The 15,663-nt window shown below is 33.9% G+C and overlaps 1 protein-coding gene across 3 annotated transcripts in view; it reads right to left on the reverse strand.

Annotated features, from left to right (window-relative positions):
- The window catches only part of CNTN5 (contactin 5), a 1,560,624-nt gene that overhangs the window by 551,641 nt on the left and 993,320 nt on the right, over positions 1-15,663 (reverse strand). For all 3 annotated transcript variants that reach the window (XM_072611297.1, XM_072611298.1, XM_072611299.1), the window contains exons 5-6: positions 8,678-8,801; positions 8,370-8,545 (exon numbers count right to left, since the gene is read on the reverse strand). In XM_072611297.1, the coding sequence (XP_072467398.1) occupies positions 8,370-8,545; positions 8,678-8,801 (300 nt within the window). The remainder of the gene's footprint in view (positions 1-8,369; positions 8,546-8,677; positions 8,802-15,663) is intronic.

The following is a 15,663-nucleotide window of genomic DNA, read 5'->3' on the forward strand; positions in this document are numbered from 1 at the left end:
AGATTACTGGAAAAGTACTCATGAAAGGGTTACAACTGTCACATCCTTAAAGAGTGAGAAAGATGACTTAGAAAGTAGGAAGCAAATCTCAGGGCAGGAAGGCTGATGATACTTCTGAAAGTATATGTAGCTGTCATTTTCTTTTAAGTTCTAGGACTCAGTTCATGCCAAAACTCAAATAATCTTTTGCCTCTTTACTACTTGATGATATATATTTTGAATTGAAGAAGGTGATTTGATTTGAAAACTAAATGTGCAATTATTCACAATTTAATTTATCTTTTGCAGCTTTCATCTAAAGGACGATGACTGGGGTAAAAGGGAACTCAACACAATATCAGAAAAAAAGAGTAAATGGTACTACAGATGTTTGGTTTGGGAAAGAGAAGATGTAAGGGCACATGTTAGCTATCTTCAAATATTTGAAAGGTTGTAAAGAATAGGCAGCTAAGTGGCACAGTGGATAGAATGTCTGACCTGGAGTCCAGAAGACTCATCTTCTTGAGTTCAAATCTGGCCTGAGTAACATACTAGCTGTGTAAGTCACTTGTCTCTGTTTGCCTCAGATTCTTTATACATAAAATGATTTGAAGAAGGAAATTGCCAACCACTCCAGTATCTGTGCTGAATAAAACTCCCTAACATAAAGAGTCAGGTATGACTGAAACAATTGAATAATGAAGAAGAAATAAGCTTTCTAGATTGTTTCAAAGGATAGAAGTGGGACTATATGGTATGTTATAAGGGAGTAGTTCAAAGTATAGGGCCATTTCTCAGTATCAGAGCTATCAAAAATGTAATGACTTGCCTTCAGGTTGGTGAGTTCCCCTAGATAAACTGGATGAGAATTTGTCAGGGCTATTACAGTGGTTATTCTTTCATGGGTGGGTGGTTAGAATAGATGATGTCCATGGTTTTTTCCATTGGTAAGACACCATACTTCTATGATTATTTATAACATGTAAATTCACTAATAAACATTATTTATAAATATATTTATTACAAATGAGTTGATAACATTAAATTAAGTGACTTATCTGAGTTTGCAAAGGTCCTCATATGCCAAATTGGTCCAAAAAAGAAGTTAATATGTAAAGACGCCATCCTTAAAAAAATGCCAGCTTGAAAAATGAAAATCGTAGAATAACAAATGCCCTTGGAGAAGAGAAATTGGTCATTTGTACATTAAGTGATTACATTTTGTTATACAGAGGGCAACATCCTTCCCTATCAAGAAGCTCACCTTTAGAATTTAATTGTTATATATTTTTTTTTCCTTTTCACTCTCAATCTATTCTAATAATTCCAAACAATGTGAATCAGTAATATCACATACTATTATTCTATAAAGATTTAATTATATCTACAAATATTTTCCCTCCAACTATAAGGTTACCTAGAACCATAATAATCATGATGGAGGAAATATAATATCATTAAGAAGTCATCATCAAAGTAATTGACTTTTGGGCTAGAAGGATAACAGTAACTTTTAAGTATGGATTGATACACCTAAAATTGTCTTTGTCATTAGCTAGAGAAAGTTTTAAACTACTTTATGCCTTATACTATGCAAAAGAAATTTTTATTTGGTTTCATAATAAAATATAACATTTAATGTATGAAAATAATGAATGTTCCTACAAAATGAAAATATTTGCTTCATGTTTACTTATTCATTATTTAGTAAATAAGATTTATGAAATATGATGGTAAATATTATTTAAAAGTTCTTGATATTTGAAAAATCTAGGCATAATGGGCCAAGCAGCAGTGAAATTTGATTTTCATTTCTATTGTTCTTTTTATCCAAAGTAAGGATGTGGGGCTGGAGAATTAAACCAATAATGCAAATTCTGAGTTTCAAAAGAAAATGATTATTTAATTTTATGGTTTATAATGAAAAGATCTAAGAATTTTCAGCTACTTTAGAAAATGGCAGCCTTAGGTAGTAGTATACTGTTATAATATAAGTTAAACTCTTTGAGAGTTTAGCAGAAAATTTTAACTAACAGCTTCAAGAAAAAGGTGGGGGGAGCATCCTAGATCTAAATAATCTAAATGGTCAAAAATGCAGTATGTTCCACTTTATATATGAACTCTCCATTACCCTTAAACTGTCAACATGAAGTTTTTGAAGTAAAAGACATGAGGAGATCTTAGTCTTTATTCATTTTATGTTTGACTTTTCTACCATGAATTATTTGTGAGAATCCAAACTTTTGATAGATTGCTCTGAGCTTTCCGTTTCCAAGCGCAGTAGGGTGTATGAGATGTGTCTCGTGTCACATTATCAATTTCAAATTCTCATCAGCATAGTAATAGGTTAATAGAGTGACACAGCTTTACATAGCAGCTTCTTGCTTGTCACTGGTGGAAAAAAATCACTCTAGTAGGTGAGAATATTATTTTTCTGATAGGTATAAGTAAAATGAATAAGATACTCCACTGCATAAATGCTCTGATTGAGAACAAGCAGCAACCATCACTGACACTCAAACATGTCTTTGTATTTTTAGAAATCTTTCTTTAAGAAGTTTGGGGAAAGAAACAAATCAACCAATAAACCAAACCAAATCAAACAAAAAACCTTTCACAAACATGATTTCACCACTCTTTCAATCTTCACTTCAGCCATTTAAGGCATGTAGCTGTTGCTGCTAAAGTAGAGTATCTTCATTAAGTTGAACTGTGATAATAACTAATCATTTAGCTGGGAAACAAAATGAGAGCTCTTCAGGGGTAGACATTTAGATATTTGAGATGGAAGTTTATAAGGGAAAATGTGTGTGTGTGTGTGTGTGTGTGTGTGTGTGCGCGCGTGTCCTTCGTTGCCAAAGAAGACCATGCCATCAGAGAAATAATGGCATGACTTGCACTTGACTTTGTTTTGAGTGAGGGAGGGCTGTGCAAGATCACCAAGCTCACTTCTCCTCCAGAGCCATCTGGATGCAGTGACCAGATATTCATCAGGATGACTGGATATGACTCAGGATGAGGCAGTTGGGGTTAAGTGACTTGCCCAAGGTCACACAGCTAATGAGTGTCAAGTGTCCGAGGTGAGATGTGAACTCAGGTCCTCCTGACTCCTGCACTGGTGCTCTATCAACTGCACTACCTAGCTGCCCCCAAAGTAGAATTTCAGGAAGAAGGTGTTAGCTAGCTGGAGGGCCTCACTTAAGAGAAAATGAATAAGGTTGGAGAAGGTATCCTGGTCCATTAAGACACAAAGTGATATAAAAATTTGTGAATGAATGAAAAAGTGAACAGTTTCATGAATACATTCTAATTATGAGCTACTTTACAATGAAGAGAGTTTACCTTATTTTGCGTCCAAAGTGGACTAATATAATCAAAGAAATTGTATCTTACTTATCTATTTTGGATTTAAGAAAACAAGTACTACCAGTCAATCAATAAACATTTATTAAGTACCTACTATGTGCCAGGCATTGTCATGTGGCCAATATTGCAAATTTAAAAAAAACAGAAACAAAAACAAAAAAACCAGAGTCACTTCTACACCACAAGGATGCATCACAGCAGGGCAACCCACAAAACAAATACAAATAAAAAATGACTCTCAGACCTCTGCCTTTCTCTTTCTGCAATGTTGGTGGATGAGCTGCAGAAAAATTGCAGAATCACTCAATTTTTTTAATTGTCTATAAGCTCTGATGCTCTTATTAGCAACTATTGTTTTTTGTAATGTAAAATCCTTGCCAGTGACACACACATGCACACACACACACATGCACACACAAGTGCATATTTTGTGAAGTATAAATTAATATTATACTTATATATCATTAAAAGTTGACTTTATAAATTTTGGCTCATTTGCTCCCTACAACTATATGAAATAGATACTTCATGCATCATTATCTCCATTTTACACATGTGAAAACAGAGCCAGAGAGCTAAAGTGATTTGCACACTTATTAGCACACAGCTAGTAAGTTTCAGTTGCAGGATTCAAACCTAGATTTTCCTTTCTATATATGCTATTTATCATACCACATTGCTTCTCATATAAGTATTAGCATAAAGTCTATGAATGGACGAGGTGAACCATGAACACGAATGATAATTACAATGAATGGAATCAAAAGGACATAAAAATTTTATATATCTTTACGCTATATTTGCCCTTACACTTCATTCAAAATGGACTTTTTACCTATTACAACTAAGGTTGTAAAAGTATCAATACTTCTCCGTCTCCATTTTCTTCAAAGTATTGAATGTTATCTCTCATCACCAGTATCAACTCATTCATTTCTACAATGATTAAAATAGCAGCCAAATTATGTTGAAACCTCACTTTTCTTTTCTCATTTTTTAGATTTTTCTAGAGAGAGAATTATAACAAAGTCAACATCTTATGATCACAACTTTAAAATAGAAAAAATGATGAAAAACCATAAACAAACAAATCCATAGATAATTATGAACTGACACTGTGGCCAAGTATGGGCTTGATTAGGGGAGGCTTGTTTTGTAGGAAGGCCCACACCTTTTTTGTTTGATTTGGTTTGGTTTGGTTTATTGGTTAGTTTGTTTCTTTCCCCAAACTTCTTAGTGTGGGCCAAGGTAATCAAGTCCTAAATCATTGTTCGTTGAATCAATCAAAATGTATTTATCAAGTGCCAATTATATTCTAGGCTCATTAGGAGGCATGAAATAAAATAAAAATTTAAAACATGGGCTGTAAAATACACTTTTAAACCTTTCATTTTTGTTGAGGATTGTTCATTGGTAAAGAAAACAATGCTAAAGATCAAAGTGAAAATGATGTATAAGTCTAGAGCATTTGGTAGTCAAGTGGCTTGTACAAACCTAAGGGATGTATCACAAAGATAGTGTTCCATCATGCAACCAATTAGCCTTTTTCTCCTGGGGTATCCTCCCAAATCACCTTTTTGTGAGTTTATTGTTAGTATGTGAGACAAACTCATGACAAAATGTTAGGAAGCAGAAGGGCATTTTCAATGCTCTCTTCTTTTCGTTTCTGTCCTGCCTCTCCTTGTCTGTATCTCTTATTCCAATTTCTTCCCTACTCCCAATTCCACTATGGTGCCAGGGACCTTGTGCTACCTGCCTCTGAGGAAAGTGATCCATCCAATAAATTTATGTCAATATGTAAGTTCCAGTGTGCTTTGCTTCTCTTTCTCTGTCCCTCTCCCTCTCCTTCTCTCTCTCTCTCTCTCTCTCTCTCTCTCTCTCTCTCTCTCTCTCTCTCTCTCTCTCTCTCTCTCTCTCTCTCTCTCACACACACACACGCACACACGCACACACACACACAGATACACATACATGAATGAATGCACAAATTGTGAGGTATTTGTGGCTAAAAATAAAAAGAAGGAACTTGGAAAAAGTGTAATGTTTAACCCAAAGAAATGAAGCTTGAGAATAGTGAAATTTTAGATTTACATTTGAATCAGACAATCAATTTGGATAGAGGAGTTTTTCTTATGACCTCAAATATTAATACTCCTATTTTTATATTTAATACATAATCTCCTTAAGCAAGCATTGACTGTTGGGGAAAAAGACAATAAGATCATGATTATTGTGACAATATTTATATAGACTTTTCTTCACTTACAAATAAACCCTTAAAGCACCTCAACTACATATCTGTATAGTGTATTCTGATGAGGTCATATAATCTAATAATAATGATTGAACAGCAAGATTTTAATCTACATGAACTGAAGAAACATAGTGGGTCTGAACGATTTTTGGCAGAATCAGTGTTTGCAGTTGTTCTGTCATGAGCAAATTGTAAGTCACATAACCTGACAAATAAAAGCTGTAATCTCTCAGTCTAAAACTGTCATAATACATTACAATTCTTAGACTAGAGAATCAATTTCATATCACAATGAAATATTTTATTCCAGTTCATGACTTTAATTTTACGGTTTCAACTTTTGTAAGGGATTTGTTCTCCTCAAAGAAAATAATTAAATCTAGATAATGGTTCTACTAATTGGTAGGGTTATACAGTAAATAGCACTAAATATAACTTCAAAATTCTCCTCTATGTTACCATGGAAAATTCACATCCTTTTGTAATGTAAAGATCTTCCCTGTCCATTAATAGGTCTCATATGGAGCCCATTAAGGGAAGTTTGATTAGGGGAGGGTGGTTTTGTAGGCAGGCCCACATCTTTTTTAATTTCTAATGAAGCGCTGTATATATATATATATTCTGATGTGAGGTTTTGCTTTGGGGGCTTACTCTTTGAAAGAATGTTCATGTGCCAAATGAGAGTCTGGGTAGTCATTAAGGAGCCTCCTCAAACCTCCTCAAAACCCAGATGTTGGTTCTTCTCTCTCTGGTAACTTTGTATGTATGTAATGGTCAGACAACTGGATCTGTCTTGTTGATCTGTGATGTATGTATTGCTGATGGTCAGACAGAAGTCCTGTCTGTTGGTCTTTATTACTGTGCTTGTCTTTTCTCTGGTGGTATATGTGATTAAAGAAGATAGTTGGCCCCTCAAAAGTTGCTTTCCTTTTAATAAAGTAGATCTAAGAAACTGTGCTAGCAGACCATCCTGGATGTGTCAGGGTGCTCACTGCTACACCTCGAGTAATATTGTAAAACTTATCTGGTTCTGATATTCATCAGTAGAGAAGATTCCAACACTAGGAAAATCCCAGATCTTTGTTTGAATATTGATCACTAGTGGGCACATCACAGACACAGTACAAACTGTAAGATATGTTATAGCTAAGTTTAGCTAAGAAGATTTGTCTGGACCTGGTACTTCTTTGCTGAAAAGTCATTGTGTTCCTACAGATATATCAGTCTAATTTATTGTGAGTTCAACAAATAAACTGGTGTATTTTGCCCTATGTTTCAGTTTTTTCTTAAATAAATACAGGTCATAATAACAAGAGATGGTGGTTTTTTCCCTAGTATATAAATGATGTTCATCAAGTAATATCTTCTCAACTACCAAGGCAAGCCCAACTTTTGACCAAATGTCAGATTAAAATAGTTCCATGATTTGTCTTGGTATTCTCTAAGTTGCGAATCCTAGACAATTAATGGTCTGGATTTTGAATAACTTTTTTTGTCATCTATATATTTTTCCCTCCTGTATATTTTTAAAATAGTGTAGCTGAGTTTATTTTGCACTCGTGCGCACAGACACACACACATACACACACCCATACACACACACACACATACATATATATATATATATATATGTATAAAACACATAACAATGTTGAAGAATATATAAAGAAAACTGGTTATTAGAATTTTAGGGCGTAACATTAAATCTAAAATTCACTGATGATAGATTTTGTAGCCAGTGTAGATCCCTTACCTCCATCTATTTTGCAGTTTTGAATGTGGCCACCAATACTACCCAGAGATCAATAGCCTAGGAATGATATAAGGTGTCAAACATACTACCTGCCCCAACTAGGTCCACTCTTCAGTGCTACTGAGCCATAGTAAAAGTAATTCGGAAATATTTAACAGAATAAGTGAGAATACAATAAAATAGAGATAATGTTAACATGTGGTTTTCTAAGTCAAGATGTGCTGACAAGAATCATTATTTATTTGATACCACTGACCTAAAAAAATGTTATTATAGATATTTCAGCCTTAATGGACAGTAGTCCTTCATTTCAAGAAAAGCAATTTCAGAAGTTTATTATAAGAAAAGAATAAATTTGGATTAGATTTTTACTACATATAACTACAGTTATTTTTAAATACACTACATGTATGTAATTTCTTTGCATCTTTGTCATTCTTTAAGTTAGGGATAATGAAACTAATACCAACCTCACATTATATTATGAAGATTAATGTTTCAATATTTCTTAAATTTTTTACTAATATTTTAATGATAGAGTCAATAATCATAAATTTTTAAAAGATAGCATCCATTTTATATAATGATCCATGGAAATAATTCTGGGTTTGGACTCAAAGGACCTGGGTTTACATCCTGATTCTCCTCCTTAATAACTGTGTGACTGAGAAAATCATTTTTTCTCAGGCTTCAATCTTCTCAATTCTGACATTTAGCTTACAAGGAGAGGTGGTGAGCACAATAAACTCCTTAAGAGATTAAAATTCCATAACTTACTTTTCCTCTCTACTAAAATATGTTCTTTTTTCATTAATCCTGATCTTTTCCTCCCAGGAATAAAATTGGATTTATTTGGAAGACAATAGTTTTATCTAGAGATTCAGAAATTTCTCAGGAAAAGATATGATCCTTTCTCTCCTCATTGTTTTACTTGCAAAGGCCACCAATAATGTATAACATATTCAATAACCATTAAAAGGGCAAAAGAGTTTCATAGTAATAACATTATTTACTCACAGGCAAACTGAAGTATGGCTTCTCTGCTCAGAATGCTTCCCAAGGAGTTAGCTGTTACACATTGATAATGACCAGCATCCTTTGCTTCACTTGGATTGCTGATAATGAGGTTTCCTTCAATCAAACTGTAGCGATAATCACTTTCCAAGTCTATTTCTGTTCCATTTCGTAGCCATCTTGGGAAAAATCAGAAGAAATACAGATAAAGATTACATGGGGCATTCTCTTATTCTCTGGGGATTCCAGAATGTCATCCAACTGTTGTTTTTGAGGCTTAGGGGAATGAGTGCTCAAGAGTGAATTTCTACCTGTAACTGGGAACAGGGTTGCCTCGAGCTTCACAATTCAGTGCCACTTTCTTCTCATCAGAATCAGTAGGGAAAATGATATCATCTGGTTCCTGCACAAACACTGGCCCATAATCCACACTCTCTATAGAAACAGAAAAGGGCACACTTTCAAAACCCTCCAAAGACATTGATTCATTAGCTCTCCTCCCACATTATCTTAAAAACCATTCTACCTAGATGCAAAATGCCTCTTATTCTTGATGAATTTTAAGGTAAAATACAAAAAAAAATTGTTGCTATATCAAATTCTACTTCCTAATTGAAAAGGAGATCTGAACAGGCGGTTCTTCAGTTGATCAACCTAGCTATTACACAAACAATGAAAAAAGAAATATATGAAGTATTTGATATACTACATGTATTTAATTTCTTTGCATCTTTGTCATCCTTAAGTTAGGGATAATGAAAATAATACCAACCTCACATTCTATTATGAAAACTAATTAATGTTTCAATATTTCTTAAATTTTTGACTATTTTAATAATAGAGTTAATAATCATAAAATCTGTTTATCCTGAGAATCAAACATTGGCTTTAAATGATTTATTTATTGAATCCTAAAGACTCAACATTGTTCTGAACACTGTGGGTATGAAGAAACCACTATTTTATTCAAATAAATGCTATGTATTATACTTGCCCTCAAGGAGTTTACAATTTGATGTAGCAAATGAAATGTAAATACATGATAAATTAAATCAAGTATCTTGTAAACAGTGTAAGACCAAATTAAATGACAACTAAGTGATATAGACATAAATTAAGAGAAGGCAATCACCAGGGTTCATATGATCAGGAACAATCCCATGGGAGTGACCCACCAAACCTGGAATTTGAAATAGGTCTTAAAGGATAATTAAATGTATAGTCATAGAGAAAAAAGAAGAGCTCTAGCTAAAGAAAGAAAATAAGGAGAGTTATTGTGTTGACAACTGAATCACAAATCAAAGAGCTAGAAAGAAACTTAGATTTGATTTAATATAAAATAAGGGGTCAGATTAGGAAATTAAACCACCCCAAAATGGTGTGATTTGCTTAAATTCACACAAAAATGAATAGAGGAGTAAGATCCCAAATAAGATGTCCTTTTAATATATATAATACTCTTTGCAGAAGCCGTGATGACTCCTGAGTGAGGGCTGATATCACAAAGTAGTCAGGGACAGTGACCACTGGAAAAGACATTGTTTTCATCATCATCATCATCACCATCATCATCAACACCATTATCGTTGTTTTTCTTCATGCTACTGTTATTTAGTGAAGATTGGATTGGAATTCACCTTATCAAGAATGCAAGAACATCCAGGGGTGGCATTTTATGATACATGTGTTGAATTCCCCTGGCAATTTCCAAGGAAATGTGTGGTTTAAGGCTAAAGTGACTTCTGCTTTGTGATAACACAATGTAACATCCCCACTCGCACTACTTAGATGGTTCTTTGACGGATAGAGACCACTCTGTGACATTGCTTGAACAAGAGGCTATGATTCCAGATTGACTTAGAGGTACCTGAGGCATGCTGCCTATGGAACATATGAAAGACACATATGACATCAGACTGTTGGGGGAACCTTGGAAGAGGAGAGTTAATGTGACGTTCATGATAGCTTTTGTTATACCTAGTGTTTAACTAAGTGTTACCTTCCATGTCAGGGTGCTTATTCTGAACTCCCTGCTGTATCCCTAGAATACAGATATTTGATATATAGTAAACAGATATAATTCTTGTCCAATACATCTCTTTCAAATAGGTGAGAGAAGGATCACCTAGCCATGGCAGCACTCGATCTTATCTGTTTCTCTTATTCCCCATAAAAGACATCAGTCATCATCTTTCTTGGAGGCAAAGTGCATCAGATACCATAGTGGATAACTAAACATGCCAAATATGAGATGTCTCTCTATATTACACAGCACACAAACACATCTTCTACACAGTGGTGTCAAACTCAAATAGAAAGGAATCCCGAAGGCTATATATCACGTTAAAAAACTCACAAATTAATATTACCTATGTTGTATTGTATTTTTATTTATTTTGGTAGATATTTCCCAATTATATTTTTATTTGGTTGTGGCTGCCCTAGGAAGTATTGGAGATCTGCAGCTGCTGCATGTTTGACATATCTGCTCTATATCAACCAACCCTTGAAGGTTAAGAGTTATGGATATTATTGATTTGTTAAATGTCTGGGTCCAAGAGAATTGGGGATCTCGATAAGGAATATTTTAGTATGTAGAGTAATTAGATGGCAACCTGGAAAATATTCAGGAAGTGAAATTCAAGAAAATTTAAAGGAGAAAATGTCAGGGATAAATGTCACATTCCATTTGGTACCAAATGGTCCTAAGAAATTTTGGCTTAAAAAATACAAGAAAAAGTCCTTTGAACTCTTCAATTAGAAATAATTAGAGGGAGGATGCACATCATAAAGAAACTTAATTGCATTCCTTAACATCTTTGTGAAGTACCCTTTGTTTTAAGGAAGTAGAAAGAGATTTTTAATGTTTTTATGGTAAGATAACATTGCATAGAATTCTCTATAGGATTAAACTCATAAGGAATATAATTCTATATGAAGACCTGAAGCTTGTATAATGTAAAAATGAGTTTTTATTTACCTATTGGAGCTAATCAAAAAGATAAATCAAGGCTAGTTTGATCAATTGGTCTTAGGATCCAAAGGTGTAGTGAGAAAGTCTACTCTTGCCTCCAGGGGTGTCTTTTTCAGATCCCAGACTATACCACAGGAGGGTTGAGATAAGCTACCTCATCCAAAACTAAGGCAAGGAGTCACCACCTAGCTTTCAGGAGCTAGACTTAACTTTGAAAATATTAGAGATCTTTCCAATTCAGACAGCAAGAGAGTAAAGTTTATACACACTCACTCACTCACACACATACACACACACCACATATAGTCACCATAGTTATTTAATATAGTTCTAAAAAGGTTAACTGTAGAAAAAAGTAGAAAAAAAGAAATTGAAGATATAAGCACTGAAAAAGTAAAAATTACAGTTAGTTAGGGATTATTCAATTTTCTTGGAAAACCCTAGAGATTCAACCAAAATTTAATTGAAACAATTATTTCAGTAAAGTAGTTGGATAAAAAAACCCAACAAAATATCATCAATATTCCTATATCTAACTAACAAATTCCACTAGAAGGAGCTAAAAAAAGAAAGTTTATTCAAAATAACTTTAGTACATCTCAGAGTTTATCTACAAAGTTAAACCAGGACTTATAGGTATATAACTATAAGACACTCTAAAGAAATATAAGAAGACAAGTAACTGGAAAAATATCAATTTTTATGATTGTGCTACACAAAAATATTCAAAATTATGATAGTGCCTAAATTAATTTACAGGTTTCATGCTATACTGAACTAGTAATGGAGATACTTTATAGAACTAGACTAAAGAGTTAACAAAATTCATCTAGAAATATAAAAAGTCAGAGATTTCAAGGGAGATAATGGGAAAAATAGGTAGAAGATGCTAATACTATTCAATCTCAAACTATATATTGCAATGCATTTATTCTTAAAACTATTTGGTACTGGTTGAAAAATAGGCCAGATGATTGATGAACAGATTAGGTAAATAAACCAAGAAATCATTGAACACGGTAGTAGTGGATAAACCCTAGGATATTAGCTAGTACAGCAAAGCCTGTATTTTTCAAAAACTGCTGAGAAATCTGAACAGTATGGCAGAAATCAGATTTAGACCAACATTTATACTACATACCAATTAAATTACAAATTGATACATGATCTATGGCTACAATGACATTTTCTGTAAATAGAGGAGGATAATTCATACATATAAAAGGGATAGAAGCAATTTTAAAATATAAAACTAACAACTTTCGTTACAAGAAGTATTTTTTTGCATGAACAAATAAAAGCAGTTAAAGAAGAAACAAATAATTTGGGGAAAGAGTAAAAAAGAGGGAAATTGGCAAATATGAAATAAAAGAAGAAAGTAACAGAGTTCTCATTTTCTATCACAGGTTTCCTTTGTTTAATTCATGAATGTGCAAATGAACACTTTAATCACTCCCCTTTTCTAGCAGTAGAGTTCAGGTCTTAGTATAAATCTGCTGTTCTGATATTCACCAGAATACCAGCTAATATAAACAAATGCTTAGGCTATAAATGATCCACATAATCACATAGTATTCTTCTATCATTTAACTATATTACTTAATAACATATGCAAATCTATGGGTCACTGGGCTATTCTCCTCTGGCACCTCACAGGTACATTACCACGGCACATATCCTCTTAATCAAAATCCAGAGTTGAGAATAAAAAGAGCAAGAAATTCCAGTTCCCCAAATTTGCTCCCTTTGTTTCTTCAGTCTCCTATTTATGACTACTCTTCAGTCCATTTGTCCCAAATTACTTAACTTTTCCAACTCATCCCCTTTAATTTTCTGCATTAACAGTGACAGCAACGAGGAATGCAAGAAGGCAAAGAGTGGGTCAGACAGTACCAAATAAGTAGCACTGTCCTCATCTATTATAATTAATGTTTATGTAGCACTTAAAAGTTTGCAAATTATTTTCCTCTTAACAACCTTACGAGGTAGATACAGCCAACATGAGCATCCTCATTTTGCAGAGAGGAAACTGAGTCTGGCAGAGGTCTGAGGTTCACAAACCTAGTAGAAATCATAACAGGAACTGGAAACTCATTCTATTCTGAGTGTAGGTTTAGCATTCTTTCCACTGAAGTCTACTACTGTTGAAGCTACAAAAAAGTTCTATACTAAGTATTAGGATATTTGATGTCAGGCAATATTCACAATAAACAGAAAGCCCCAAAATAGGGGAGGTCTCGGATTTACTAGAAGCTGGGTCAGAAAAGTCTTCGTGTCGAATGTGGCACTTGAGCTGGGCTTTGGAGGAAACAGAAGTCTTCTCCATGTTCTAGACAGGGAGGTTATGGGTGCAAAAGCAGGCAGATGGTATAATGATACAATTGTCTTGAATGATACCCAATTTCTCCATCACTGACGCATTCAGTTTAGAGTTACATATGAAGGAATGGCCATGCATATGTATCTTATCACATTGTTTAATTAACCTGCTTCGAGCTAAGTTATACAGGCTGAGCATGTTTTATGTCAAGTAGCATTAATAATGTTGTTAATGAAGAATATAACATGGAGGAAAAGATATTAAAAAATTACTCAGTGCTGAGGCAAGGACCTTCTTGATACACAATAAATTAAAATCTTTCTTTAACCAAGTTGGATCTATTGAGATATGGGTGAGTGAGGTGGGCAGGTACAATCACTTACAGTTTTTATTTCCCTAGAGCAGTGTCTGTTGTTGTTCTTTATCAGATATTTTATTAACAAGACTGTCTACAGTATCTACAACTGGCTATATCTACGATGTTAGTGATCATTTGCCTCAGGAGGTTTTGTGACTGTGAGACACAGGTAATGTTAGCGTGCACTTTCAAATCCCGTGTTTTATTTTTTCATAGCACCTTAGTAAGTGAACAGAATTAATGTGTGAAACACTGAAAAATTGAGATACATATTTAATATACTCTTGAAAAAATATATGCTTTCTTGCTTAAAAAGAAGTCACCATAACTTTAATAAGCGTGTCAGGGGATGTGTGACTATTTAAAAGATGTTTAAAGAAATCTCCAAGTGATAAATCAACACCTAAATATTCTCTGAAAGGAAATTGTAAACAAAATTATTTATCACTTTCTTGTCCTACATCTTGAAAGACAATATCATATTAGGGAGAATGTTAGGGCATTTTGCCAAAGTCAGCCATGTTTATCTTATGCTGCCTCTAGCTCCAGCTTCTCCCTCCTTCTGGAACCAATGTTCCCACTCTGTGACTGGAATTTGACTGGTAAACATTCATCTTATCCTGCCCTGATCTCAGGCCCATCATGATGTCTCCAGTAATTTTCATATCAGTCACCTCTTTGCTCCTTCTCCTATATATATGTGTATATGTGTATGTGTATATATGTATATTTATATATATATGTGTGTGTGTGTATATATATATATATATATATATATATATATATATATATATATATATATATATACATTTAGTTTACAGCCATTTAGCATGAAATCTCCTTGAAGACAGATCCAGTCTTACTCATTTATCTTTGTATTCCAGCACTTAGTATAGTGGCTGGCACACAGTAGGTGTTGAACAAATACTTTTTTTAATCATTCATTCAACAGAGATTTAATTCTCCCACCTCTTTTTGTTGTTGTTCTAGGCATTGAGGGAGATAAAGTTATTCTCCCCAGACCTTATGGAAGATATTTATATAAATTATATTCAAAATAATGCAAGTGTTTCACAGTTCATAAGAAGTGATATGTCTGATTGGGTGAAACCAATTCGTACTCGAAGCAGCTGGTGGCACAGTGGATCGAGTGCTGGGTTTTGAAGTCATATCTAAGTCCATATCTGACCTTAGATACTTATTAAGTATATGACTCTAGGCAAGTTACTTAATCTTTCTTAGCCTCAGTTTCCTCAACTATAAAGGGAGAATAAAAATAACACCTACTTCACAGGATTCCCCTCCTCATTCCCTTGGTGACACCAGGAAAATTGCTATGAGGGCATTAACATGAGAGGCATGTCCTTCCATCAGAAAATGAGAAAAAGCTTTGTTTTAGAAAGCAATAGCTCCTATGTATGACTTTGGCATCAAACTCAAACTGGGTCAATAAATCATACCTAGTTTATTAAGAGTGTGAAACAGGAATTGAACCTTGGTTTTATGAGTTCAAACTTTTTAAAAAAAATATGTTTTGAATAAATGTAAATACTACATGGGAATCTTATAAAGAAACCATGGAATCTTAAGAGTTGGGAGGATCTTTAGGAATTATTTTTCCCAGTTTTCACCCAGTACAGGAATT

Source organism: Notamacropus eugenii, chromosome 5, assembly GCF_028372415.1.
Source record: "Notamacropus eugenii isolate mMacEug1 chromosome 5, mMacEug1.pri_v2, whole genome shotgun sequence".
Lineage (NCBI taxonomy): Eukaryota > Metazoa > Chordata > Mammalia > Diprotodontia > Macropodidae > Notamacropus > Notamacropus eugenii.